The sequence below is a fragment of the Leptopilina heterotoma genome, unplaced genomic scaffold, assembly GCF_015476425.1.
Source record: "Leptopilina heterotoma isolate Lh14 unplaced genomic scaffold, ASM1547642v1 Lhet_64, whole genome shotgun sequence".
In the NCBI taxonomy this organism is placed as follows: domain Eukaryota; kingdom Metazoa; phylum Arthropoda; class Insecta; order Hymenoptera; family Figitidae; genus Leptopilina; species Leptopilina heterotoma.
Window position 1 is genome coordinate 614,273 of NW_025111150.1, and position 12,953 is coordinate 627,225.

The 12,953-nt window shown below is 27.2% G+C and overlaps 2 protein-coding genes across 3 annotated transcripts; both read left to right on the plus strand.

The window, feature by feature from the left end:
* The first annotated feature begins 901 nt into the window (after nucleotides 1-901).
* On the plus strand, nucleotides 902-5,321 carry LOC122509907 (adenylate kinase). The gene is made up of 4 exons (XM_043624231.1): nucleotides 902-1,187; nucleotides 1,591-1,827; nucleotides 1,907-2,074; nucleotides 4,524-5,321. The coding sequence occupies exons 1-4, from the start codon at nucleotides 1,083-1,085 to the stop codon at nucleotides 4,761-4,763; spliced, it is 750 nt and encodes a 249-aa protein (XP_043480166.1). The 5' UTR covers nucleotides 902-1,082; the 3' UTR covers nucleotides 4,764-5,321.
* Nucleotides 5,322-6,603: 1,282 nt separating this feature from the next.
* LOC122509899 (WD repeat-containing protein 35) lies at nucleotides 6,604-12,452 on the plus strand. 2 transcript variants are annotated; one of them, XM_043624218.1, is made up of 2 exons: nucleotides 6,604-6,685; nucleotides 8,665-12,452. In XM_043624218.1, exon 2 carries the CDS (start codon nucleotides 8,816-8,818, stop codon nucleotides 12,356-12,358), a length of 3,543 nt encoding a protein of 1,180 aa, XP_043480153.1. In that variant the 5' UTR covers nucleotides 6,604-6,685; nucleotides 8,665-8,815; the 3' UTR covers nucleotides 12,359-12,452. The 2 variants fall into 2 exon arrangements, with proteins under 2 accessions (XP_043480153.1, XP_043480154.1); XM_043624219.1 differs by lacking the exon at nucleotides 6,604-6,685 and adding an exon at nucleotides 6,810-6,829.
* The last annotated feature ends 501 nt before the right edge of the window (nucleotides 12,453-12,953 follow it).

Genomic DNA, 12,953 nt, shown 5'->3' on the forward strand with positions numbered 1-12,953 from the left:
ATTCAATTATTTTTGACAAAAAGGACATAAATGTTTTAGAAACATAATTCTTTATAAATTTAAATAAAATTCCTATAAAATCCAATTATAAATCAAATTTCAGAGAATTATAATTATTTAAAAAAATAATAATATTTATTTATAAAAAATCAATTATCTTTCACAAAGAGAGCAGAAATGTTTAAGAAAGATAATTATTCAGAATTTTAAATACAATTTTTTAAACATTCAATTCTTAGACAATGTTTAAAAATTAAATTAAAATAAAACTGAAATTTAATTAATAAGCACGAAAGTTATTCCACAATTTAATTATATTGAAAATAAATTTCTTTCTTTTCAGAAATAAAAAACCAAGTGGAAAAATGTTCAAAAAATCATTTTTAAATTTTTCAAAATTTGTTTTCTTGTTACCAAAAACCAGAAATTTTGCACTATACAATTAAATTAATTGACTATTAAATTATTAAATTAATTAATAAATTAATTAATTTTTTCAATACTTTTAGCAAAATTCTCCAATATTTTTTTTCTAAAAAAATATTTATTTTTATAAAAAATAAAAATAGTAAAAATAAAAGAATTTCTTGCAAAATTTAAGAATTTTTACGTGAAAAATCTTAAGTTTGTAAATGAAATAAATATTAATAAATAATAAAATGATAAAAAAAATATTTTCAACATTTTTTTGTTTCTAGAAAAAATAATTATTTTTCATAAAAAAATTAATAATAAAAATAAAAAAATTTCTCACCGTATCTAAAAATTTTCGCGTTAAACTCTCAAAAGTATGTAAAATATATTCCTAAATTATTGGATTTAAATTTTCGAATAAGGTCAAGATAATTCTGTGAATATACACTAGAGGGAGCAGAAACACGGATCATTTTATGCCACGACTGGCGTCCATTCATTATTGTTCATTTGTGTTCATTATAGCAGCGTCTACTGTGTATTCTCCAGTGAGGCTGTGTGCAGTATAGTAGTCAATAAATTGTCCTCTTATAATTTTACAATAAATAAAATTAATATTAATTTTTTCCCCCATCCACTAAACTAAAACTAAACAATTATCAACGAAAATGGCTCCCAGTGTACAAGAAGTTCCAAAGGAAAAACTAGAAACACCTCCACGGGGAATAAATGCTGTTTTACTTGGTCCACCCGGCAGTGGTAAAGGCACTCAGGTAATTTATCACTTAATGTTTAAATGTACTTTGAACCCATATTTATAAGATCAAGCTAATTTCTAGTCAACTCTATATTTTTTTTCACTGAGAAAAATAAGTCAAATGTGTGCCACTAATTACTTCGATAGAAAAAAGCAAGATACTTTTTTTTCGAAAATAATTCTTTAAATTCTTTCACGAGGAAAAAATACCTTATGACACTCTGATTTAATCACACTTTTTATTAGCCAATTATGTAATAACAATTAAAGTTTACAAACAGAATCAAAATGATATTATTTTTAGCAAAGTGGCTAACAATTGCTTTGAATAATTGAGAAAAACAGAAATTAATTCACAAATTTTTCTCCTTGTTATCATCAATTTGATCGAACCTTGAATATTACAAAATGAATTGCAGGCTCCAATTCTGAAGGACAGGTATTGCGTTTGCCATTTATCAACAGGAGATATGTTGAGGGCGGAAATTAAATCGGGATCCGCAATTGGAAAAAAAGTCAAGACCATTATGGAAGATGGAAAATTAGTGAGTGATGACCTTGTGGTTGATATGATTGATAAGACATTGGATACACCTGAATGCAAACGAGGCTTCCTCTTAGATGGTTTTCCAAGAACTGTACCTCAGGCAGAAAAGGTATTTAAAATAAAAAAAACAACTCTTCTGAATTTAATTTCAAGAAAATAAAATCTAATCAAAATTTTTTTTCGTTTAGTTGGATGAAATGCTCACTAAAAGGAAAACAAAACTAGACGCTGTCATTGAATTTGGAATCGATGATAATCTCCTAGTGAAAAGAATTACTGGCAGATTGGTGCATCCAACAAGTGGACGATCCTATCATGAAGAATTTGCTCCACCTCGAGTCCACATGAAAGACGACGTAAGATTTTTCACAATAATAAATTATAACAAAAATAAAAAAAATAATTTAAAAAAAAATAATAAAATAATTTAAAAAATAATAAAATAATTAAAAAATAATAAAACAATTAAAAAATAATAAAATAATTTAAAAAATAAAATAAAGAAACGAATAATAAGCAAATTAATCGAATTGCTGAAGAAACAATTCAAAATCATTAGTTTCTCTATTCAATAAAATTTTTATACACAAACATTAGAATTTCGCTAAGAAACTGGAATTGGCGAGCAATTTTTAATCTATTTATAAGCCAACTTATTTATTCATTGATGAAGTTATCTGTTGACCTTTATTCAAAATTGATAGTCTTTCAAATAACAAGTTTGATATTTGTTACACATTTTTCTTATTTTTTATTTTATTTATTTTATGTAAGAGATCAGGGCTCGAACCAGAAGAAGAATTTAAAAATACGGACTTTACGGACCAAAAATAAAAAAACTGCGGACCATTTAAAAAAATTATAAAAATATAACCAGTCCGAGTTGAATAAGAGAACATTTTACTTAAAACTATAAATTAAATTTTTTTATAATAATTAAAGATGGCTAATTGATAAAATCATTATTTTATATTGTAAGAATATTGTTACTATAATATCTTCAAAATTATTTTCATCATTTCAATTCAATTAATATTTTCAAGAATTTTTAACTAAAATTCTACTTTAAATCAATTCATTTTCGGAAAAGTTCTCTCATAATTTTCAAATCGAATGTGTTTAAAATATTCAATTTCACGAATTTCAATTATTCGTAAATTCTTCAATTAAACTTTTTCAAAAAAAATTAATTTCAAAATTTAATTATATTTCTAAAAATTCACGTTATATTGCTTTTAAGTATTCAAATATTATCTAAAATTTTAACTGAAATTCATTTTTAAATCAATTTTTATTAAAAAAATCCAATTCAATTATTTAAATACAAAATAAATAATATTTATTGAATAATTCAATGTTTCTTAAAATTCAATTCCCAAAAAGAATTTTATCAACAAATTTTTAAATAATTGAATTCTTTCTACGATTTTTAATACAATTTTTAAGAATAATTACATTTTCCGAGAAATTCGATTAAAATTGTTTTACAAAATAATTGAAATTCTGCGATGAATTTTATTATTTATGAAACGAATTGAGTTTCTAAAAAGAATTTTATTATGTACGAAAATAATTGAATCCCTGTAAAAATTTTATTATTTATGATACCTAATAATTGAATTATTGCGAAGAAATTTATAAAAAAAATTTTAAATAATTCAATTCCTGTGAAATTTTTATTATTTTATGAAAATAATTAAATGTTTGCGTAGAATTTTATTAAACAAATTTTTAAATAATTGTATTCTTTTAGAAAATTTTATTAAAATAATAAATATTGAAAAGCATTGAATTGAGGGAAATTTTTGATAATAATTGAAATTTTGCTAAGAATTTTATTAAAATTTTTGAAAATAATTGAATTTCGAAGAAGAATTTTGAATTCGATTATTCGGAAATTCTTCAATTAAATATATTGTAGAAAATAAAAAATTCAAATAATTTCAAAAAGATTCAATTCAACTTTTTCAAAAAAAAATTAATTCTACAGAATTGTTGGTTAAAAGTATGAAAAATCTAAATTTTCCTAAAATTTTAATTTGCAAACTTTTTAAAAAATTCAATTATTAGCTCAAATTTTAACTGAAATTCATTTTTAAATCAATTTTTATTAGAAAATTCTACGACAATTCAAAGATGTTTATTAAAATTTTTGAAAATAATTGAATTTCTGTTAAGAATTTTATGAAAATTTTAAAAAACAATTGAATTCCTGCTAAAAATGTTGTTATTTTTTAAAAAAATTGAATTTTTGGGAAGAACTTTATAAAAAAAATTTTAAATAATTGAATTCCTGTAAAATTTTTATTATTTTATGAAAATAATTAAATGCTTGCGTAGAATTTTATTAAAACTGTTTTTAAATAATTGAAATAAATAATTAAATAAATGAAAAATAATTGAATAATTGAAAATAATAAATAAATAATTAAAATAAAATAATTGAAATAAATAATAAATAATTGAATTCTTTTCGAAAATTTTATTAAAATAGTAAATATTGAAAATCATTGAATTGAGAAAATTTTTTGAAATTGAAATTTTGACAAGAATTTTACTAAAATTTTTAAAAAATAATTGAATTTCGTAGAAGAATTTAATTATTTCTATAAAGATAATGGAAATTTTGACGAATTTTTTTTTTAGTTTCTGAACATAATTAAATTTCTACGAAGAATTTGATTACTTTTAAAAATAATTGAATTTCTGCAATTATTTGTAATTTTTCTAAAAATCTCCAAATTTTTCAACACATTTTTTTGTGTATTTCCAAAAGAAAGAAAATTAACCTTTCTTTAATTATAGGTGACAGGCGAACCTCTAATAAAGAGGTCAGATGACAATGCAGAAACTTTGAAGAAACGATTGGCTAACTATCATACACAAACTCAACCTCTAGTCGACTACTATGCTCTACAAGGAATTCATAATTACGTAAATGCAACAAAAAGTAGCGAGCAAGTATTCCGAGATATTGATAAAATCTTTATGAATTCAATTAGAAAGGACCAACCAAAAAGCTTCTTCAGCAAGCTTTTCTCTTAATAACGCAAGTGCATAAAAAAAAACCAAAAAAGTATCTCCGTTCGTAAACATCATAGAACAATTTTATGTTTACGAGAAAAAAATAGTTTCACGAGAAAAATAAAAATCGTGTGTTAATCGATGAAGTAGTGATATTCCAGAAGAAATAATTCCAGATAGCAGTGTAATATTTGCTCAATTTCAGTGCATTGAAGAAAAAAAAAATCTTTCATTGAAAATTTGGCCTCATGACCTCTAAAATTAAAATCAGTTTCAATTTCAACAGAAACAAAAAACAATTGTCTAAATTTAAAAACTTTAAATAGCACAATGGCTAGATTTCACTGTAAAATTTTGAACAAATGATAGTAGATTAGAATTTTAAAACAAAGAAAAATTATTAATGGCACGCTTTGCTAAATATACAAACAAACAAAAATATACAAATAATTATTTTGTTAGAATCGCGTTGTACTTACAGGGAAATTATATTAATTCTTGTGAAATAAAGAAAAACGAACTTAGCGACCTGAAATAAATCTTAAAAAAAGTCGATAGAAATTTATTTTAGATTTAGAATAAAATATAATTAGAAAAAAAAATCGAATTGCATGGTGCTGTTTATTTTGCATAATTGAAAAGGCATATTTAGAAGAAATAGAAACGAAGCACTAAAGAATTTTATTGACAAAATAAAAAGAATAGCTGACCTCATTTTATTCAAAGACAGATTCTATTTCAGGATCAAGAATTCAATTTGATTATATAATTGCCTAATATTAATTTACCCTTCATTTGTACCTGCGAGATAAGAAACTTGATTGCCCTCCAAAAATCAATTTTCTGTTCAAAGATATTTAGAGGTTAAAAGTTTTTTAATGATGAAACAATTATTTTGTATTATATAGCTTTTTTTTACCGACAATTTGTGATTCTCCATTTACAATTTCGCACACTATGCTGTTATATACAACTATTTTTGTAAACAATTAACGAGTGATTATGAAATTCTGTTTTCAAATGCACATTTGCAAGAATTTTTTTTTCTCAAAGTTTATAAATATTGGTCAGCATTGTAAAGAAAAAGGAAACAAAATTGTGCCTCTAGCATGCCTATAATACATATTTCACAAATATGCCTATAGAATTATAATTACTTTACCGAGGAAATGAAAAAAACCTTTTGTTAAAAATTGTTATAGACAATGTGTATAAAAATATTATACAATGTATGGAAAAATGTAAAAATAATGAATAAAGCCTAAACAAAATAAGTTTTGCTTGAATCGTCTTAATTTAGAAATTAAACGAATTAAATTATTTTTAGGTTAAACTATTGTCGTTGACTTAAAAAATTGTCAAGTTATAATTTACCGTAACCTAAAAAATCAATTTTCGAATCGAAAAAGAAAAATAATCTTTTTCGATAAATACTACCTAAGTATATACTGTTACGAAAGGAATATTGATAATAAAATAATAATATATATTAAAATAGAATGCAAGATTACAAATTAAAGTAAAAAACAACAATGAAAATTTGTCAAATATCAAATACCTTTTGATCCTTTTGATTGCCATGGAATTCACAACTAATTTGTCATAATTTACTCAATTACTCCCAAATACACAATGATTTACTGCGTATATATGGAAAAAATGCACTTCAAACGAAATCAAACACTAATTATTTAAAACAAACGTGAATAAACACAAATCAATTTTGTCAATAAAGTACTGATAATGAACCGGTGTTAAAAGACAAAAAACAACTGGAGAAACCGTTTCGTTTCGAAAACAATCGACAAGCGTTCGATAATCGATTGTTAGCATTTATTACGCAGCTAACTTCACACCGTCACGTCAATAAAACACAACAAGACAACAACTGTCAAAGGCATGTAAACAAAATTAATTCAAGTTAATAATTTACTAATTTATTTGTAAGTTTTCAATTGTTTTTTCAATTATGATAAATTTTGACACTGATTTCATTGTACTTTACACTATTTTACTAGAATTTCTACAGTTATAATCTATTTTTAATCTTTGTTTAGTGTTCCGATTAAAACCAATAATGCTATCAGGTTAATTGTCTTTTTATACATGGATCGATAATTTATTTTTGTATCTTATAATTTATTGCATAGTTCTCTAAATTGAGGGGGTAATTTTCCGTGTTAATTTTCTAATTTTTTTTTACATAACCTCACTTTTGAAATGTGTATTTATTTTTATGATTTTTACGTTTCTTGTGTATATGAATACTTGCACCCTTGCACTGTTTACTGCTTTATCAAAATAATTCTAGAAAATTGGTTTTGAAATATTGACTAAAGTAATTATTAAAATTATTATCAGAATAATTTTAAATCTGTGATTATTATGATTACTTTTCATGGAATTTTTACTTTTTCTATGTATAAATACTTGCACAACACTATATTTACTATTTTATCAAAATAATTATATGTAAATAATATTTTATTTGAAAAGAGTAATAATTATTTAATTATAATAAAATATAAATAAATAATAAAAATAATAATATAATAATTCTAATAAAATAAGTTATTATCAAAATAATTTTAGAAAATTGATTATGAAATATTATTCCTACTGAAACAAATTAAAAATAGATCGAAATTCAAATCATTAAAACTATATTGAATTGTTTTGAACTGTTTTGAATGTTCAAAAAATCGAAATTTATTTACTTCTGTTTTAAAATTTAAATAATTATTAAAAATTATATTCCGTCACGTATTAAAAATAATTTATAGTTTCAAAATGTTAACTTTACGTTTTCTATTTTTATTTCTGTTAATAATTTTGAAAAAACATTTCTGTGAAAAAAATTATTCGTTCAATATTTTTTTGATTTTAACTTTAAATTTCAAATTTTTGACTTATTTAAATTTCAAATTTATTTTTTTTATTTTTATTTTAGTGAATAATTTCGAAAAATTCAGATGGAAAGAATACTTCGTTCAATTATATTTTCAATACAAGTTTAATAAAATTTCTCGAAAAAATACAATTATTTTTAAAAATAATTAAATTCGAATATTTTAAAGAATTTTAATATAAATTCAATTATTTTCATAAATAATAAAATGTTTCAGAAATTCAATTATTTGCAATACAATTTTAATAAAATTTCTCGAAAGAATACAATTATTTTTTAAAATATTATTTAAATTCAATTATTTTCAACAATTCTGATATAAAATTCTTCGTAACAATTCAATTATTTTTGTAAACAATAAAATTCTTCGAAGGAATTTAATTATTCTCAAAGTTTTTGACAAAATTTTTTGCGAGAATTCAATGATTTTCAATACATTAATTTTTAAATTTAAAACATTTAAAAAGAAAAATTATTTTAAAAGTTAGGAAACAAAATAGCAAACAGCAACTAATTTCAAACTGAGAACAGATTACGGGAATGCAACGATTATTAATATAGATTTTTTAATAAGTGAAGCGATATTATTATAATAAAATTTCAATTTGAAGATGAAATAAATAAATTTCCTTCATTTGAACGTTTAGAATATTTTTTACTTTTTCTATAAATTAATTCAGGTCAAATAATAAAATATTTATGCATCAGCAAATAAATATTTGATTAAAAAAATTATTACTAGAACAAATTAAATTGTAATTGTTTCACATCTAGAAATTATTAGTTCTACACTTTAATTAATTGACTGAAAATTAATCGGTTTAATCAATACTTTTGACTGTGAATATTTTTTCGATAAGTCAAATAACTGATTATTATTCAAATTAAATAATTTTTTTACAGTTAGTGTTAGAATTTTTTTAACAGTATAAAAATTTATTTAAAAACAAAAGTTAAGTAAATTTTCTAACCAGAAAATTTATGGAAATTAAAATATTTTCTTTTTTTTTTCAGATAATTCACATCCCAATGACAGAGGACTCAAATGACAAAAATGATGTGCAATTTCACAAAAAATCTTATTCTTGAGGACAACTTGGGACAAATTTGAAAAAAATTTCTAAAAAAAATATTTGAAGGCAATTCCAAAAAAAATCCAAAAAACATGTTTGTCTATTTGAGTAAAAAAATAGCCATACCCAACAATTATCGACTGAACTGCATTTCATGGAATCAAAAACAGGGTTTCATAGCCGTCGGAGGAGAAGATGGTCTCTTAAAAGTTCTCCGAGTTGAAGGAAGCACTTCCGGACCAAGCAGTGGTAAAACTCGCGGTGTCGCTTCCAGCAACAATCTCAGTATGAATCAAACACTCGAGGGTCACAATGGTCACGTGCAAGTTGTCACTTGGAACGAGGAGTACAAAAAATTGACCTCCAGCGATCAGAACGGCGTCATAATCGTCTGGATGCTGTACAAAGGCTCCTGGTACGAGGAGATGATAAACAACCGAAACAAATCGGTCGTAAGGGGAATGGCTTGGAGCCAAGATGGTCAAAAGATCTGCATTGTCTATGAGGACGGTGCCGTGATTGTCGGCTCAGTCGACGGAAATCGAATCTGGGGCAAGGATCTAAAGAACACAGTACTTTCCGGAGTGCAATGGTCGCCTGATGGAAGACTTCTTTTATTCGGTTTGAAGACCGGCGAAGTGCATCTCTACGATAATCAAGGTACATTTCTAACGAAATTAAACATCGTTCCCTTAAATTCAGGCCAACCGCAGACTATCGTCGCAATGCACTGGTACGACGGCAAGAATGGCTACACTTCCCTCGACTATCCAACACTCGCAATCTGCTATCAAAGTGGAAAAGTTCAGCTAACCCGAGACACAGCAGATGAAAATCCAATTGTCATCAATACCGGAATGGCAGCAGTTTGGTGCGCTTGGAACGGGAACGGCTCTCTGCTCGCCGTCACTGGAATAATACAAGGTTTTAATCTCGGCGATGGCAAAGAATCAAACGCGATTCAATTTTACACCCCGCATGGTCAACATGTCAGGACTTTGAAAATTCCCGGCAGGGAAGTCACATGCTGTTCCTGGGAGGGTGGATCCTTACGTGTCTCCTTATCGGTCGATTCGCATATTTATTTCGCGAACATACGACCGAATTACAAATGGACTTACTTTAGTAATACGGTCGTGTTCACTAACGAGAGGATCAGTAAGGACGGGATTTGTATAACTTTCTGGAATACAAGCAACAATAGTTGTTGTACAAAGTACGTGAAGTCTTTGATATCGATAACTTCGCAGGGAGAACACTGCCTCCTGGCTGTTAAGAACGATCCAGTGCAAGGGACCGAGCAATTTGTGTTGATGGTCTGCAACACAATTTCCACGCCAATAGATACGAAATTCACCGATTTGGAACCTTTGCACGTGACAATGACCAACAACGCAGTTATCGCTGCTTCTAAGAATAATTTTTTGATCTGGAATTTTCGAACTCCGCGCACTTCTGTTTTGAATGCATCGAGAATGAAGAGGGATAAAATATACCACGTGGACGATACACCAACCGGTGTTACCGAAGTTATTCAGGATTTGGACAAAGATAGAACGTTCGAGACTCCGCTTAATACGAAAGCCACAATGGATCCAATCTGCTGTATTTGTGCTACTGATAAACTTTTACTTTTAGGCAGAGAATCCGGAATGATACAACGCTACTCTCTTCCGCAAGTGACTTTGATTAACAGGTACAACACTACAAATAAACCCAGTAGAATAGCGATAAATTGTAATTCAACAAGAGCTTCGATTATGGACTATTCGGGTGTTCTGACAATGTTGGACTTGGAGACACAGAAGAGTTTCAACACCGATGAAAAGGAGGAGGACTTCAGTAAGTTTGAGAGAAAGGACGTTTGGGCAATGTGTTGGGCCCAGGATAATCCATCTCTGATTGCAATTATGGAAAAGACGCGAATGTACGTCATTCGGGGTTTGGATCCAGAGGAGCCGATCTCATGTTCGGGTTATATTTGCACATTTCAAGACTTGGAGATTCGTTGTGTTCTTCTAGACGAATTGATACAGAAACCAGAGGAGACGAAATCAGAATTGGTTATTGATTTAGAGGTGAAATCTCTGAGAGACACTCGAGAGTTATTGGCGAAAGTTGGTTTGAAGGAGGCGAATAATTTTATTCAAGATAATTCACATCCTAGACTTTGGCGTTTATTGGGCGAATCGGCGCTGAAAGATTTGGATTTGGAAACAGCGGAGAATGCAATGGTTCGATGCACGGATTACTTGGGAATTCAATTCATAAAACGACTGAGAAATATTCATAATGATCAATTAAAGAAGGCGGAGATCGCAGCATTTCTTGGCAATTATGACGAGGCGGAAAAATTATATCTCGATTTGGACCGAAGAGATTTGGCGATTAATTTACGACAGAAACTTGGTGATTATTTTCGAGTTGTTCAACTAATGAAAATGGGTATCGGTGGCTCGGACAAGCAAATGGAGCATGCTTTCAATAAAATTGGGGATTTTTTTGCCGAAAGGCAGAATTGGCAGGGCGCAAGGGAATATTATGAGAAGGGACGAAATCTTGAGAAGCTGGTCGAGTGTTATTACAAATTGGAAGATTATCACGAGTTGGCAACGGCTGTTGATCAATTGCCAGACAAGAGTCCTATTTTGAAGGGAGTGGCGAAAATGTTAGCCTCCGTGGGAATGTGCTCACAGGCAGTGGCTGCTTACATTAAATACGGAGATGTGAAGCAAGCAGTAGACACTTGCGTGCGTTTAAATCACTGGGACCAGGCTGTCGATCTAGCCAAGACTTACAAAATGGCTCAGATTGGTGAACTACTGAATAAATACGCCAATCATTTATTAACAAATGGAAAAAAATTGCAAGCAATTGAACTTTATAAAAAGGCTAATTATCACCTGGAAGCTGCAAAACTTCTCATGACATTAGCAGAGGAACAGGCGAAGGGACGAACGAATCCATTAAGAGTGAAAAAAACTTACGTTTTGGCAGCTTTACTCATCGAAGATCACATCAATAGTACACCAATAGCAAAGGGAACGAGAAGTAACATTATTATGGGACTTTCGGAAAGTAATGAAGATACTCGAGTTATTGAAACAGCCTGGAGAGGGGTTGAGGCTTATCATTTTTTGCTTCTCGCTCATAAACAACTTTACGAGGGTAATTATGATTCGGCGATGAAAACTGCTTTGAGACTTCGTGAATATGAGGACTTTTTGGAGACGGAGGATATTTATTGTTTATTGGCCTTGTCAAGTTGTCTCAATCAGGCTTTTGCAACGTGTTCGAAGGCTTTTATTAAACTTGAGGCATTGGAGCAAATTTCTAACACGCAACGAGAAGAATATGAAGAATTGGCTTTGAACATCTTCATGAAACATAATCCAAAAGATACACGAAATACAAAATCGGAATGTGTTAGTTGTGAGAGTTTAATTCCTGATTGGTGTGTTGCATGTCCTAATTGCATGACAAGATTTTCGGCCTGTGTTGTTTCTGGTAAACCAATTATGGATCCAAATACTGCTTGGATTTGCACAGTTTGCAAGCATCATGCAGCTTCTGAACGAGATGTTGTTAATATCAGAGCTTGTCCTTTATGTCACAGCACTGTCACTTACATGTAATTTTTTTTACAATTAGTATTTCGTAAAAATTTTGAACGTTCAGATGAATGATTAAATTTAAATATTTATTTTAATTTAATATTTAAATATTTATTTAAATTTAATATTTAAATATTTATTTAAATTCAATATTTAAACATTTATTAAAATTTATTATTTAAATATTTTTAACAATTACTATATTAAATTGAAAAAGAAAGTAAATTCAGGTCGGTGCAATTTATAACATTTATAATCAACGATTCAGAAAAAAAATATTTTTTCCACAGACAATAATAAAATTCCTCTCCTTTAAATTTCTCTATCTAAAATAGTTGATTAGAAATTTTTTTTACAAATTTTTCAAGCTATTCTATCTAATAATTTGCTTAAAAAATATTTTTTTCTTCTGAATCGTCGATTCTAAAGGTAAATTTACTAAAATGTAAATTCTGCTCTTTATTTACTTCAGAATAAAATTTTCCAATATGCAAAATGATAATTCGAAATAAAATAAGAATTAAGAGAAGAAATAAAAATATCGTCGTTCATTTCAACGTTCAAAACTTTAGAGAAATCGATTAATTGTAACATATTTAATTCAATGAAAGTATTT